Below are 15,765 nucleotides of genomic sequence, written 5' to 3'. Positions count from 1 at the left end.
TTTCTAGGCATTCTGTAAAACTGAATGAGCATTGGTGTCCATATTTAGATAGATAACTAGATAGATTCCTTAGACTAGGAAACACCTGATACCTTGTACACGCCCATTCCATTCCATTCTGTGGTCTCCTTAGAGAAGGGCCGCAAAAATAATCAGAGGACAACAACACCTCTCCTATGAGGAAAGCCTGAGAGAGTTGGGATTGTTCATGGCTGCTCATGTCTTGGATGGAATGGGCCATTCTCAAGAGCTCTCTGCTTCTTGAGATACCAAGTATCTCTTGGGCTTTATTCCACTGGAGGTGAGAATGGCTAGCATGAGTGATCTGCATTGGCCCAAAATCATCCATATGCAGAGTTGATGGACATGGCAAATAGTCAGAATAAATTAAAAGTACTCTTCTCACCCAGCAGATCCTCACAGATTATTCTTTCTAGGAACTCTTGTTTAAAATGCCCCAAATGCACATGGAAATTATTTCATTGAAACTACTGTTTCCACAGACTGGAGAAGTGGGCCTGTGAGAACCTCATGAGGTTCAACAAGGCCAAGTGCAAGGCCCTACACCTGGGTTGGGGCTATCCCCTATTTCAGTACAGGATGGGGGATGATGTGATTGAGAGCAGCACTGCAGAGAAGGACTTTGGCTGCTGGTTCTTGAGAAGCTCAACATGAGCCTGCAGTGTGCACTTGGAGCCCAGAAGGCCAACTGTATCCTTGGCTGCATCAAAAGAAGCGTGGCCAGCAGGTCAAGGGAGGTGATTCCGTCCCTCTGTTCCTCTCTTGTGAGACCTCACCTGGAGTATTGTGTCCGGTTCTAGAATCCTCAACATAAGAAGGAAGCGGAGCTGTTGAAACAGGTCCAGAGGAGAGCTACAGAGATGATCAGAGGGCTGAAGCACCTCCCATACAAGGACAGGCTGAGAGAGTTGGGCTTGATCAGCCAGGAGAAGGCTCCAAGGAGATCATATAGCGACTTTCCAGTACCTGAAAGAGGCTACAAGAAAGCTGGGGAGGGACTATTTACAAAGGCTTGTAGTGATAGTACTAGGGGCAATGTACTAAACTGGAGAGGGGCAGATTTAGACTAGACATTAGGAAGAAATTCATGAGAGCGGTGACGGACTGGCACAGGTTGCCCAGGGAAGTTGTGGATGCCCCATCCCTGGAGGTGTTCAAAGCCAGGTTGGGCAGCCTGACCTACTGGGACATGTCCCTGCCTATGGCAGGGCGGTTGGAAATAGATGATCTTTAAGGTCCCTTCCAACCCAAACCATTCTATGATTCTGTTGTCATAAATTACAACTATGGGGCAATCACTGGCAAGCACTAAGACTTATACGTAAAACTGAATTAAAAACAGTAACTTAAGATAGGACGCCTAAGAGATGTATCGAAGCTAAATGCATAGTATTTAGCCAGGCCATTGCTCTGACCATTTTTGCAATCCATGTGGCTGAAGTTCAGTGCCTTTAGCTGAACACAAACTTCTTGTTTCCTATTCAGTAGGCATTTACTCTGCCCAGGAAAAGCTTGATGAGGCCATGCAGGATTCTCTTTCAGAACCACAGCTGGAAACCATCTGTGTCAGTAAGATATTTAAAGCTGTAGGACTGCAATCCAATAGCCTAAATGCTAGGCATTTAGAAGGAAGCACTCCAAAGAGAACGGAAATTATTTTTTTAATTATTATTTCTATGAAAAGGCTGTATAAGTAGGGTTCTCTTTCTGAAGGATAGCAGTGGGTTTATAAAAATACTTCAGCTATACGTTCTCCTTGCCAGATCTTGGTTGCTTTGATAGTTTTGGGACTCTGTTGTGAAAAAGAGATTTGAAGAAGAAATGTGTCAGCTGTATAATTTGCAGCAATAGTTTCTGTTTATATTATTATCTCTCCTTCCATCAGCCCCTTGTCCATGAGCCAGCAGGAATGTTTTCTTTTCTGTTTTCCTTCCTTGCTTTCCACATTTATATATGCACATAAATATACAGATATATGTTAGCATGTATTTATTTGTTCAGTCACCTCTTGTTCTTTTGTCTTTAATGGGGGCTTGAGGTCTTTTGGGGTTTTTTGTTTGCTTGTTGGTTGGTTGGTTGTTTTTTGTTTTCTTTATGTGTGCATCTTCCAGGTTGTTTCCTCTGGTACACTGCATCTTTTTGAACTTCCGATTCTCCCTAATCCTTTAGTTCACTATGGTTTTTGCATTTTCTTAGGCCAAGACCCTGTGTATTTTGCCTTCTAACTTATCACAGAATTACTAGGTTGGAGAAGACCTCTTCAATCATTGAGTCAAACCATTCATATCAACCACTAAACCATGTCTCTGAGCAGCTCATCCACCTGTCTTCTAAATATCTCCAGGGAAGGTGAATCAACCACCTCCCTGGGCAGCCTGTTCCAGTGCCCAAAGACCCCTTCTGTGAAAAAATTTTTTCTGATGTCCAGCCTGAACCTCCCCTGGCAGAGCTTGAGGCCATTTCCCCCTTATCCTGTCCCCTGACACTTGGGAGAAGAGGCCACCAACTTCCTCTCTACAACCTCCTTTCAGGTAGTTATAGAGAGCAATGAGGTCTCCCCTCAGCCACCTCTTCTCCAGGCTAAGCAACTCCAGTTTCCTTAACTGCTTCTCATAAGACTTGTTCTCCAGCCCCTTCACCAGCTTCATTGCTCTTCTCTGGACTCGCTCCACAGCCTCAACATCTTTCTTGTGGTGAGGGGCCCAGAACTGAACACAGTATTTGTGGTGCAGTCTCACCACTGCAAAATACAGAGGGAGAATAACCTCCCTAGACCTGCTGGTCACGCCGTTTCTGATACAAGCCAAGATGCCATTGGCTTTCTTGGCCACCTGGACACACTGCTGGCTCATGTTCAGATGGCTGTCAACCAGCATCCCCAGGTCCTTCTCCTCGAGGCAGCTTTGTAGCCACTCTTCCCCTAGTCTGTAGCACAGATGTTATATGGCCCAGTGAGAACCTGCTGATGATAATATGTTATCAAGGAAGAACCACAGATAGTGTTGTCAGATATATAAGGATAAATATTAGCATTGAAAAGATGCTCAAATTATTTGGTGCATTTCATATACAAGAATTGATATTCTCCAGCACATTAGATGAACTGATATTGGCAAATAAATCCTTTTATTTTTAAATAATGGGCAGAGGATCAGAAGCAGAAGTGGGACTTGGATGTAAGAATGAAAATGAAAAAGAGAAAACAGACTAGGATGGTTCACAGAGAGACAAATTATTGAGGGAAGTATTGTCTGGGATTTGGAAAAGCAGTGACGGGAAGAACCTATCCTAGAATCCTATCAAATACCGCAAAGGCAGGTAACCCAGAGGTTGTATGCATGCAAAATATATAACAGTATGTGTCTAGTACAAAGAAATGTTTTTTGTTGAAATGTATTGTTCCATGTAGATGTTCAGAGCTGCCCACTGGGAGAAGGTCATGCTGTGTTTTAAGTGTCATTAAAGAATATTTGTTGAAGAGCCTTATGCTGTTGTGTTCTAGGTCAGCGACCCAGTGGCTGCTGAGTTCAGCTTGAATACCCAGATGTTTCTCCTCTCCAAAAAGACACTGTGGCTATCTGATGGCTCAATGGGCTTTGGGCAAGAAAGTGATGTTGCTTTCTCAGAAGGTATAATTGTGCACAGATCATGCACATTTAATACGTATTCCAAACTATCAGGATTTCGTTTCAGTCAAAACAAATGTGAATATAAGTGAATATTACAGTCTTTTTCTTGTGAGTGAGCATACTAGTGCAATTGGGGTGGCATTAACTTTCTTAATAGCAGCTGCTAGGGTGCTGTGATTTGCATTTGTGGCTAAAATAGTCTCGATAACACGCCAATGCTGAACAATGCTTGCGCAGCATCAAGGCTTTCTCCCTTCCCCCTGTCCTCCACCAAGCAGCCTGGGAATGGGAAGATTGATTCAATTGATACATCTGTTTAACAGACTGTTACATGATCTAGTCAGTGATTTCATTCCTCTGCTTTCATTGTGTGCCTCTTTTGCCGATATATTAGAGTGTCAGCATCTTGAATACATGATTGTCTTTTGTGATGGGTTTGCACAATTTCTAAAATAGCAGGTGCCTGATGCCTTGTCTTTGTCAAAGTCTACAGTTGCTACGAATTTTGGAAGCAACACATTTCTCCTTACCTTCTTCAGATTCTCAAGCTTCCTAAACACTTTCTGCCATATGTATCTGACTGTTGGGCATAGTATACTTTTATTACCTATGTAGTAATGGCCCAGGTTATTTGTACCTGCCTGGCAAACATGTTTTATCTTAAGTATTATCAGACAGCTGAATGCAATTACACTGTAGTGAGTGAAGTCTCAGATACTTTTCATCATGATCATGTCACTTATACAGAATTAAATGCTACTAGGCTGACCAAGTATAAGTAAATTCTTATGTGGCCTGAATAGAATTCTACTGACATAAAAAAACCAGAACAAAGTGTCTTGTCAGGATACAAAAACCTACACCGCGTTCTGGTGCAGAGAAGTACGTGATGGTTCCTTAAGTCAATTTTTTACTTAAGAGCCTAGAATAGCCCAGAATTAAGGCAGCCCCTGAACTAATTCAGGTAGCAATAGCAGATGGCCTCCTAAAACTATCACGTGGTGCAGAGGAAGAGTGTGCCTTTGGCAAGCTGCTACAGAGGAAGCTGGGTATCAAGGTATCTTTGGGTATAGTCACATTACAATGTACTAAGCATCTTCACTAGGCTTACTAACTTTGCCTCAGTACTGTGCTAAATGTCCCAGGGTAACATAATGTGAACTGTGTTCACTGTTTACAGGTGATATCATATATGGTCGGGTGATGGTGGATCCAGTGCAGAATTTGGGTGATTCCTTCTACTGTAGCATCGAGAAGGTCTTCCTGTGCACAGGTGCTGATGGATATGTACCCAAATACAACCCATCCAACACTGAATATGGGTGTCTTGCCGATTCTCCGTCCCTTCTGTACAGGTTTAAGATTGTGGTAAGTGTTCTACTTCTGGGAGGATACGCACATATGTATATATATATTATTTTGTTTCCAACTTCTTTTTTGTCCAAAACCAACTGCTCTTTAAACTGTTCTTGATGGAACCAGATTTTTGACTCAAGCTTAAGACTAACAAGAACTGATAAAGGCCAAATCTTAACCTTTCTTCCTCCTGGTTCTATCCTTAATCTTTCCAGGCACTTCCATCATTTGTAGTACGGCCTAAGTCAGAATCCCAAAATAGGCTTTTCCTCTGCATTGTCTATATCCATTGAAAACAGGGAGAGTCTTGGGAGACAAACAAGTTAAGGACTGGTATTTGATTCATCTTTAGCCATCTAAAATTTTGTGTATAATGTAACGTTAGTCATCCAGGTTGTCTCTGTAGTCAACAGGAAAAGAGAGATACCTCTATAGCTGGCTTAGAATATCTGAGATGGTTTGCCTTTTGAAAATAGAGAGTTAACTTTAAGTAAGATGATTATCTGTCTAAATAAATTTATATGAATGTAGGTTAATGGAAATGAAAGGTAGCTCCTTTAAACTGGAAAATAAACTTCTTATTTTTATTTCAGACCACATTTATGTACTGTTTTATTTTAGATTGTTCTCGAGTGTTTCTCCTTTTTATGTCAACAAAAAAAGTTTTCAGGCAACAGATTAAATGGAAGTTAGTACAAGTCAGATATTACTATAACTGCTTCTTGTGTCTTTTATGCTGATATTACACTGGATTGCGTAAAATAGCATGTGTAAATTACACAATATATGTATTGCATATAGATATTAGAACTGTTTTTGCTAGAAGAAATAAATCTGTGTTTTACAAACTTTTTTTTCCCCTCCATGACCATGTAGGACAAAGCTCAGCCAGAAACTCAAGCCACAAGCTTTGGAAATGTGCTTTTTAATGCAAAACTTGCAATAGATGATCCTGAAGCAATTCCACTAGTTAAACAGCCAGGCTCTGATGGATTTAAAGTAGACTCGACTCCTTTATTTCAGGTATCATTTCTGTAGCTTATTAGCAAGAGTACTGTACCAAGAAAGAAACACTTATGTTTCTTCTAAGAATTTGATAAGTTTTTTATTACGTCATATTTTTTTATTACTTCCCATTTCACTTGTCAAAGATAAAAAATAAGAGAATCATAAGCATTTATAGTGAAGTTCATCAAAATCTAATCAATGTTTAGCGCTTCCTGTGCAATTCTTTCCTTGCAATGTTCACATTGTGAAATATCTAAGCACAGGAAAGCCTAGAAATTGACAACTAAATTATGCAACTACTTAATTAAATATAATCCTTCAGCTCTGCACATTCATCCCTTGGACCTTGTGGATAACAAATTCCAGAAAAGACAAGACAAATTCAAGGAAGACAGCATCATCTCACGTAGGCTGTAGAGAATCACACAATTACAGAATGAATGAGGTTGTCAGGCATCTCTAGATTGTTTATTTTGATCCCAGGCTCACTTTCTACACTTGCGATTCTTTGTATGACCCTTGTTACTAACACTACCAAAAAAATGCCAAGCCTATGCTTCTTCATTTTCTCCTGATAGTCATAGAGTCTGGCTATGGAGAGGAAAATCTTGGCAGAAAACATGACTCCTCTGGTGCACATTGGCATATAGAGGGGGGTTATTTTGCCAAAATTTTTAAATTGGTTATGCATGCAATCAGTTCAGAACAGTGACTGATTTCCTCTGTATATTGTGCTGTCCAGATTGTGTATATGTGTGTTTAAATGCAAACAAATTGTGTCTTTCTAGGTGTCTTTGGGTAGGGAGTGGTATGTCCATACAATCTACACTGTACGTTCAAAAGAGAATGCTAACCGCGGAATCGGCAAAAGAAGTGTGGAACACCAATACCACTTGCTTTTCAGTGGTGGCAGCCCAGGAGAATCCACACAAAGACGTCAGAAGAGGGGAGTTGAGCAGGCCCCAGAGCTTGCAAAAGATATTGGAGTAGAAAACAAACGAGGAACAAATATACAGCACATAGCACTAGATCGTGGTAGCAAGAAACAGGTTCCTCAGAGAGAGGTTATGGTCAATGGAGTTCTCCCCAGGGAACTGAATAACCAGAGTGCAGGGGTCAGCATAGTCACAATCATTGGTGGAGCTGCTGCCATTTTCCTTGCCATCTGCTTAATCGCAATCATCATTTTGCTACTAAAACGGAAACAAAATTCTGAGAAGAAGGAAGCCACAAAGGATCCAGGCAGCAATGAACCAATGATGCTACCATATAATTACAGCAGTGACAGCTCAGAGGTTTGATTCTAAAACTGCAGGATTCAAGCCAGAGTCACCATGGTGCCTCAAAAAAGACCCCAAACTGCACTTCGTTAGCAGCAGGTCGTGGTGACTCACGACGAACAAAAAGTTCTTTTACTTCTAGGTGTACTTGAAATTTTTCATCCTGAACACTTGCTGCCATTATCTACAATAGAAGAATCCAAACTGAATCTCTCACTTTACACAAAAGGTGATCTTGACGTCCCTCTGTCATGCACTAATCTTAAGCATCAATTCAAGGAAATGAATTGTAATGGAGAGGTTTGGAGTTGCTTTTTGATTTTTTTTTTTTGTATTTTCTGACATTTAAAAAAGTAGAAGAAACTTTCCAAAGGTGCTATATATCCTGTCTAATAAGAGAGGAGATCTGTTTCTTCAGAAACAGAGAATACTTGAGAGGAGTAATTCTTACACTCTTTAGTTAAATTTTGTACTGTTTCTCACAAAGAACTCTGTGTCTACGATTAGTCTGAAAAGTGATGAAGTGCCTTCAGGCATGAATCCTGCCTCCTATAAGTTTTTGATTTCACTTAAGCTATACTAGTGATTTTTTTTTTTTTTTACTTATATGTAACTGAACTTTTTCAAAAGACAGCTAGATTAGACAACATAACATTATAATCAGTTGCATGCCACAGGATGCAATGCATACTTTTTATTCAGCTATTTAATCTGGGGTTTTTTTTCCTTATTTATATTTGTATAAAGCCAAAGAATACAACAAATCCAGAAAGAATTTTGGTTTTTGTAGAAACTGGATGCCTATGTCCTCTTGAGTTTATAATGGATCATGAAAGTGTTGTAAGGTAGATTGTATTCGTTAGTACATATCCGTTGCTGCAGAATGCAAGCATTAGTATTTCAGTACCTAGAGAAAGTTGATAGAATTAGATTCAAAATGCAGAGGACAAGGTTCTGCCTGAACTGAGCCTAGAAATCATGATGCTGGATCCAGCATGTGATTGTCAGCTGCCATGTTAAATGGCAGCAATGTTACGACCCAAATGAGGGAAAGTAGGGGGTTGCAACAAACAAATTGAATTAAAAATAACATTTGATTGAATCAAGTAGTATTTATTACTGTATAATCATAGTACTTCTTGACAAACACGCTGGGTCATTGTTGAGCATTTTTTAACAAGGGATTACTTGTGCAAGAGTAAGTCTGAATTTCTCTCAGCTTTCTTGATTTAGGTAACGTGACAGCATGATGTTCCACAAAAGTTTGAATCGCCAATGACCGTGTCAGTTCTTATGCAGACAGGACCTGCTCTGTCCCATAGGTACCTTGCCAAATGCTTGGCCATGAAAACTACATAATCTTCAGGACTGATTGTCCCATTTGTCACTATAGTGTTAGAATACCTAGTAATTGTGCACACTGGTCCTCTGGGCCACAAAGGCTTAGAAATGTTGGAGTCTCTTAGCCTAGGAATATCTGTGCTTTGATTCATGATGCAGTGTGAATATGCCCACAAAGGAACTCATGCTGATGTCTCTTGCTCTGGGTTTACGTTGTTATGACTTAACCCATTTAAAAAGATTTCATCAGTTTTTCACAAAATGAATGTGGTTAGACCCTGTTCTACCTTTTCTAGGCTTTCTGAAGACTGAAATTCATGCTGCTTAATTGAAGGATGCTTGCAGCAACCTAAAGGTCAAACTCCATTACTAAAATTATGCAGTCATCTTTTATTTTAATTAAACTGAGTTCTAGCCTGAAACAATTATCCTCAGGATGTGCCCAGTACATTAGACCTTTTCCCTAGTCACCTGACATTAATTTACTCTTTTAATGAAGTTCCTGGTTTTGTGATCCATGTATTAGGTGTGCAAGATTGATCAAAGACTTCTTAACCCACAGATACTTTTTATATTTTAAGTTCACGACTATGTTGTGAATGCAATGTAAGATCAAATATGCCTTTGCGGCCTATGTGTGAAATCACAATGATGATGAGAAATGCAGAATTTTTCTCCTAGGACCTGCATGTTTGGATAATGTCAGTCAGTGATTCTACAGTAAGATGGAACACATGTAAATAATAGAACATTTTAATATTTATAAAATGCCTGTTTTGTATAAGCAGAGAAGATCTTTTTAAATGTGTATATATAAAATACAGAAATGAGGTGTTTATCAGTAGAACTATTTTTCTGCTTTTGAATTTTAACAGACTGAAATATTGAAGTTGCTTGCAGGCAAAAGCTTTCTTAATTCTTGTTTCTTTTTATAAAATCACATCAAAACCTGTGTATTCTACAAGCCAAATATTTAGCCTGATAAACAACGTGATCTTTAACAGAACAACTGCTTTAAACAGAATCTGATTACAACTTTGTAAAATGTTTTGTTTGGTGGGGATTATTGAACTAATGGTTTTCTAACAGTATATAAAATAATAGTGCAAACTGGTGGTAGCAAAGAAAAATGCAAAGCAAACACTGAAAAGCTGGACAAGCATGAGTAAGATTCATTGGTCAGATATCAAACTCCTCTGCCTGGGGAAAAAAAAACAGTGTTTTCAGTATGGCGTGCAGGATTTGTCCCAGTCTTATTGGATTTCTCACAATTCAGTGAACTATAAATGTGTCTGTAACAGCATGCCTTTTCTATTATGGCTTCAAGGATTTAGATTTCAGCAGGATGTTTTGGAGGCTTATTAACGTTTTCCCTTCTACTTAACAAGTGGCCTTGTTTATACTAGCCTGAGTAAGTGCCTCATTCCAAGTTATGTGCACAAGTATGTTAGTATTTGTCTATCCATGCAGTAAACTGAGTGTATTTTATAAATATATTTAATCTATTTCCAGATTATGTATTCAGTCCTCTTTTTCCTGGAGTTGCTTATCCTGCTAGTAATATCATTTGTTAAAACCTTTATACAATAATTACTGTGTTTAAATTTGTTATCAAGCTGTCAAAAATCTTTCGATGCATATTTATTTGGAACAAGTTTTTGCTTATGTCTATGGCTGCAATATTTGGCATTTGTAACAGGAAAAAAAATAAAACTACTTTTGTTTGACTTCTGGTCTAAAATTTGTGTATAAACATCACACTGTGGGGAGGGGTCAGTAATGCTGTGCTAAGATAAAATAATTTCTCACACCGGTGGAGAACATAACCTTACTACTGTGTTTGTAATAAATCTCAGTGCTTTGTTCCCAGAGTCATTGTTTTCTGGTCATGGAGTGGCCAGCACAGGGGTTGTTTTTTAATTGTTGTGGTTGCACTCATGGCTCAGAGTAAATGGCTCAAAAATCTCTAGGTATCTGCAATTCTGTTCTAGGTTGGATTGCCATGTTCCTGTGTGTTACCAGGGTTTTCTGTACTACATGCATTGACAAGTGAAGTTGAGTCTGCAGCAAGCAGTTCCCTTGTTTCTGCAGTGCTGATGCTGCTGCCAGTTGATTATAGTGCCAGCTCATATTTCTCTCCCAGTGGCAAATATATCAGGATGGAAGTAGATGAGATGTAGACACTTTTGGTGAATCTGTTACATGTACTATGATGTAGAAAGAAATAGCAGCTCTGAACCATTCCCCTCTCAGGCAGCCCTTTGTGAACTGATTTCTGTGTGAGCTTAAGTAAACACACCTCCTTCACTGTCAGAAGGTGATACTTCATGGCTAGTTACGTGAGTAACTCTTACAGTACATTTACCAACTGCTAAATGGAAGGATAAACTAGCAAGCAGTGATTCCTACTTTGCTATGTCTGTCTTTTCTCAGGTGGATTATACTCCTGGCTTTTCCTCACACTGAGCTGAGCCATCCAGTGTCATATTTGAAACCTCCGTGTTGTGATTTCTGCCAGGGCAAATCAGACTGGAAGGGGTGCTGTCCTGATCCAATGAAACGAACTATATATAATGTAAATGAATTAAAAATCATGTCACAGGACTGTAGCAGCAACAATAAATCAAAGGGCATTAATCTCCCGCTCCAGATAGTCGACAGTGATAAAATCACATCTGTGTTTGCTCTGGGACTTAGTGGAATTCTGATACTACTAAGGCGTCCAAGAGCGTTGCAGCAAGTCCAAACTGACTTTCTTGTCACAGCCCAAGCATGGTTACATTTCAGCATTGATGGGAGTGAGAGTTTTTTAATGCATCCTCACTGCCTTTGAAAGAGTGACTGAAAGAATTTGGCTTCTACCACTGAATACTTCAGTGTTCTCTCAAGTGATTGGCTGTTTGAGTTTTGGTTTTCTTGTTATTTATCTCAAGAGGTCATCCATTCATAATATACCTTGCACTACTGTTGCTTTAGTAAGCAACCACTGACTTCCAGTAATAAACAAAGGGAACAGCTGGAAGATTCTTGAAGCACACATCTTGTTTCATTTCTTGGTCAGTGCTCAAGCAGACACTGAATTCCTGCTATCTCCTCTTAGGTGCATTTTTGATACATGTTTTGCCAAGTGTAAGTTTACTTGTAAAGCATGAATCTGCAGCTGTACAAGTTAAAGTGCTACAGCTAAACTATTGCAATAGAAGATCAGGTGTAACTGTTGTCATCTGTAGTTATCTTTTTCAACATTTTTGTAGCAAAAGGTCTAATGCAGTTACCATGGAAGACAAGAGGAAGCATTCTGAATAAGTGCATGTTGATTTCACTTTTTAATAATATATTAATTTCTGCTTTCTCCCTCTTGAATTCCCTTCCAAAAAAGGCACATAATATATGAGACAGAAAATGACAAAAAGAGTGATAAATGGTAAGAAATAACTTGCCCATAAGGAGATACTAAATAGATAATACTCTCTTCCACTCTTCATCCTCAGAAAGTAATACCCAAGGGAGACTATTTCAGAGGTCCTGAATCTTACAGAGACGGTGAGTAGGCAATAATGATTCACTATTTCTTGTCATACTTTAAAGAGTTTCTGCTGAATGAAATGTACTGGTCACAAGGTTCGAATAAAGTAGGTAATGCCTAATCATCAGACCCAAAATTAAAATTACAAGATTCATTAGTGAAGGATTGTGTGTATGCCAAACTAAAAAAAAAGAAGTTAAATTCATGGAAGAAAAGTCCATTGAAATCAGCTACTTATTTCAACAGCTAGTTCAGGAAGCCTGGACTAGAAAAAGCTGGGAGGATTCAGGAGAAGGATCAAGCTGTTCATTTTCTCTTTCTTTTCCCTACAACTCCACTACTGGACACTGTCAGATGCAGATCACGCAACACTGAAGAGCTACTCTCATGCCCTAATAGTTGTACAAAGACTCCCCAGTCCCAGGCTTGGAATTGCTACCATGAAGTGAAAAGAAAAAAAAAGAAAAAAGTGTTTTGTATTTTTCCTTGGAGTAAGAGGAAATGAAAGTTTCTGTTTCTCAGCAGTCTAGGTCTCTACAAGCTGGCTTAACTGCACCTTTCATTTGCCTAGACCTCCTGCTGACAATTGCTTGAAATGGTAGCGTGTGTCAATAGCCTGGTGCATATCCTGTTAAGGCATATGATCTGGACAGAATGAGGTAAGACATTTGGAGGTAAAAGATAATGTTGATGATTTTATTCACTTTCTAAATGCCCTCCATTTATTCTCTGTTTTTTTGTAAGAGAAGGTTAAAAAAGTAATTCTTGGGCTATCAAGTGTCTCTTTCACTGACTTATTTTTTTCTGTGTTTCTAATGGCACCAAAATGATTCTGGCACGAAAGAAAAATAAATATCAAATTCTTTAAAAGTGCTAGCTCATGAGGATGTGGCTGGATTTCTTTTCCATTTCTTGGCAAGAGACTTGGATTTCAACAGAGCAAGCTACACTGTGCCCCACAGGGACTGTTCCCTGGTATTGTCAAGTATGAAACAGAGGGTGGAGTAGGATCTGGCTGATCATTCAGAACAACAAAAGCCTGTGTCTTCAGGAACAAAATTATGTTGATATGTCAGGAGCCTGGCTTCTTAGGAGGTGTCTTCCTATGCCCACATCTCATAACAGCATCACATAACAGTGCCGCAGACCACCTTCATCACTGGATCCTTACTCAGTCTCCTGGAGAGAGGATTCCCAGCCTCCCTTCATTAGGATCTTGAAACTCTCTCTCCCAGTAGGAGGAAGGGAAAAAAGAATGTATCTACCCTCAAAGAGCATCAGATGGAGAGATTTGTAATGGCTTTATGAGCATCAGAAATTCCCATGCCTCACACACAGAGCAACATTCCTGTGCCCAGGACTTAGCAGATGTGCCATGTGATGCCTTCAATATCCCATGCAACCCTAATGCATTAGAGTGTGCAGTACAGCACAGGCACTCTTGGGGCTTCTCTGCATCTCGGGAGACTTCTTACATTTCAGGTTGTAATGTCAGCCACTAAGTTGCCACGCTGCACAGGGGGTGTGCTCATTTATGTCAAATCTTCCAAGACTTCAGAGGCTAAAGTCTCAGCAGACTATGTTTACTTCACCTAAGTTCCTAACTTAGATGAACTTTAGTTGACAAAGTCTGAAAAACCCACTCATTTATGGACTGTATCATGATGGGCACAAGCACCTAAAAGTTGCTAAATGGAAGTAGAACAGAGGAGTGCAATTCTGACTGCTGATTAAAAGTCATGTTCATTTCTGGGAAAAGCTCAATTCTTTGGCAGTGATTCTCAACACAGCAGGCGAAAGCCACATGCAGGAAGTACCCAGAGTGTTGTGTGGCTGCAAATGTTTCATTGCAAACTGAATTTTTTTTAATCAGACTGGCATCTCAAAAACAGATGAGTTTCAGAGGTGGAACCCACTTCTTGCTTTTGTGTAGCCAGGCTAAATGTAAGCAATTTGGTAACTGCTTTCTCATGCTGACAGTTCTTTTTCTGAACTAGTTGTATAGTAAGACAGCTTGCCCAGGAAATCCAGATTCCATTACCAGACATTAGCCCAAAGAGGTTTGTGTGCACACCTCCTGCAACAGTTGCTACACCCATTTATTACTATTTTCTCAGCAGTGGTGATTTTCCTACCCTGCCACACTGTGCTTGGAACAGGACCTCTAATAACAGCTTCTGTCTGAGCTCATTTGGCTCAGTGCACTGCTGCTTAGCTTTTCCTTTGCATTTTGGCTCTCAAAGGGAAGGTGCCAGGGAGATATTTCTCCCCTAGGAAATTTCCTCAGAAACTGTGCATTTGGTATTCCTTACATCATTATGAATGGTAAGCCTGATGCCAACCATTAAAAAAAATTCTTGTAGTGTTTAGACATCGACTGTAGTTTCCATCTGGAACTGTCAGCTGTGATAATACACATTATCCCAGACTCCTCATGAAGCGGTGGGGAAATTTTATTTTCCAAGAAAATTATTCGTTTCAAAGAATGACTGCAACAAGTGCACATGTGTGCACACAAACACATACACACACAGAACATGGTTTTATTATTATATAAATTCTATACAAATTTTATTATTTAATATATATTTTAAAATTTACATGTAGTTGTATGTAATACGTTTGCATATTTTATATAGTATGTAATAGGTATCTATATATATAAGTAGTACATACACAATATGGGGGTTTATTTGTATGCAATTCCCCAGATAAGATCACAAAGATGAAGTGTTACAAGCTGGGAAGCATAACTCAATATGTATTTGCCTGGAAGGTACCACAGCAGCCAGACCCACATCGCAAACATGCACTGAGAGAGACTTCAGCTGCATCCTTCACAACACTACTTTTTCTCGCTGCCTGCCTTACAGCTTTTGATCAGATGAAGCACTTAAATTCATATTTATCTCCCAGCACTTGGGATCAGGAAGATTGATTTGATACACTCTGCTGGAGACCAAGGTAAGCAGACTAGTGGCATTCATGACTGCCTCTCAAACAGTGAGTTCTGCAGTCACAACTCCTGGGATCAGCAGTTGTAATCTCTGCTTCCAGCTTGAGCTGTTCCACCCTGGTCTGCTGCAGGATGCCAGGGAGCAGCACAACCATTCCTTCAAAATATCTTGTGTTTGGAAAGCAGCAAGTAAACGCATTAAGAAAAAGAGAAGGTAAATGAAAGTTGTCTAAAAGCCCACGTTTCTGTGCCACTTCTAAATAGATGAAACATTTTATGTCAAGTTGGTGCAGTAGCAGGATTTCCCCCTCCCAAAGCCTGCAGCCTGGGAGCTGGAAAACAACGGCCACGGCAGCAGCTTCACCTTGCACACCGATTCTGGGCAGCTGGTCTCGGCACTCGTTCTGCAACTTCTATGAGCCGGTCTTGGATGCTCATTAGCAGAGTGGCATGGGCACGCGCCCAGAGAGGGGGAAGGCAGCAGGCTCAGTCCATCAGCATGTGCCTCCAAGGGCCAGAGTCAGCGGATGCTGCCAGCATTTAGGCCACGGGAAGCCTTGCTCCCTGGTCTCCAGAAATTTTAAGAAAGCCCTTTTCATTTGTTGAAGGTAGGAAGTTGAAAGCTAATCAGCTGCCCAAGGAATGAGA

At 39.9% G+C, this 15,765-nt stretch overlaps 1 protein-coding gene across 1 annotated transcript in view; it reads left to right on the top strand.

The window, feature by feature from the left end:
- Nucleotides 1–9,625, top strand: part of FREM2 (FRAS1 related extracellular matrix 2) — a 125,514-nt gene extending 115,889 nt beyond the window's left edge. The window contains exons 21-24 of the mRNA XM_069881974.1: nucleotides 3,524–3,650; nucleotides 4,831–5,018; nucleotides 5,883–6,029; nucleotides 6,803–9,625. Of these exons, the coding sequence (XP_069738075.1) occupies nucleotides 3,524–3,650; nucleotides 4,831–5,018; nucleotides 5,883–6,029; nucleotides 6,803–7,315 (975 nt within the window). The 3' untranslated portion in view covers nucleotides 7,316–9,625. The remainder of the gene's footprint in view (nucleotides 1–3,523; nucleotides 3,651–4,830; nucleotides 5,019–5,882; nucleotides 6,030–6,802) is intronic.
- Nucleotides 9,626–15,765: the final 6,140 nt, after the last annotated feature.

Source organism: Phaenicophaeus curvirostris, chromosome 1 (assembly GCF_032191515.1).
Source record: "Phaenicophaeus curvirostris isolate KB17595 chromosome 1, BPBGC_Pcur_1.0, whole genome shotgun sequence".
In the NCBI taxonomy this organism is placed as follows: Eukaryota; Metazoa; Chordata; class Aves; order Cuculiformes; family Cuculidae; genus Phaenicophaeus; species Phaenicophaeus curvirostris.
Note: the sequence above shows the minus strand (reverse complement) of the source record. Positions and strands in the feature narration are given on the sequence as shown.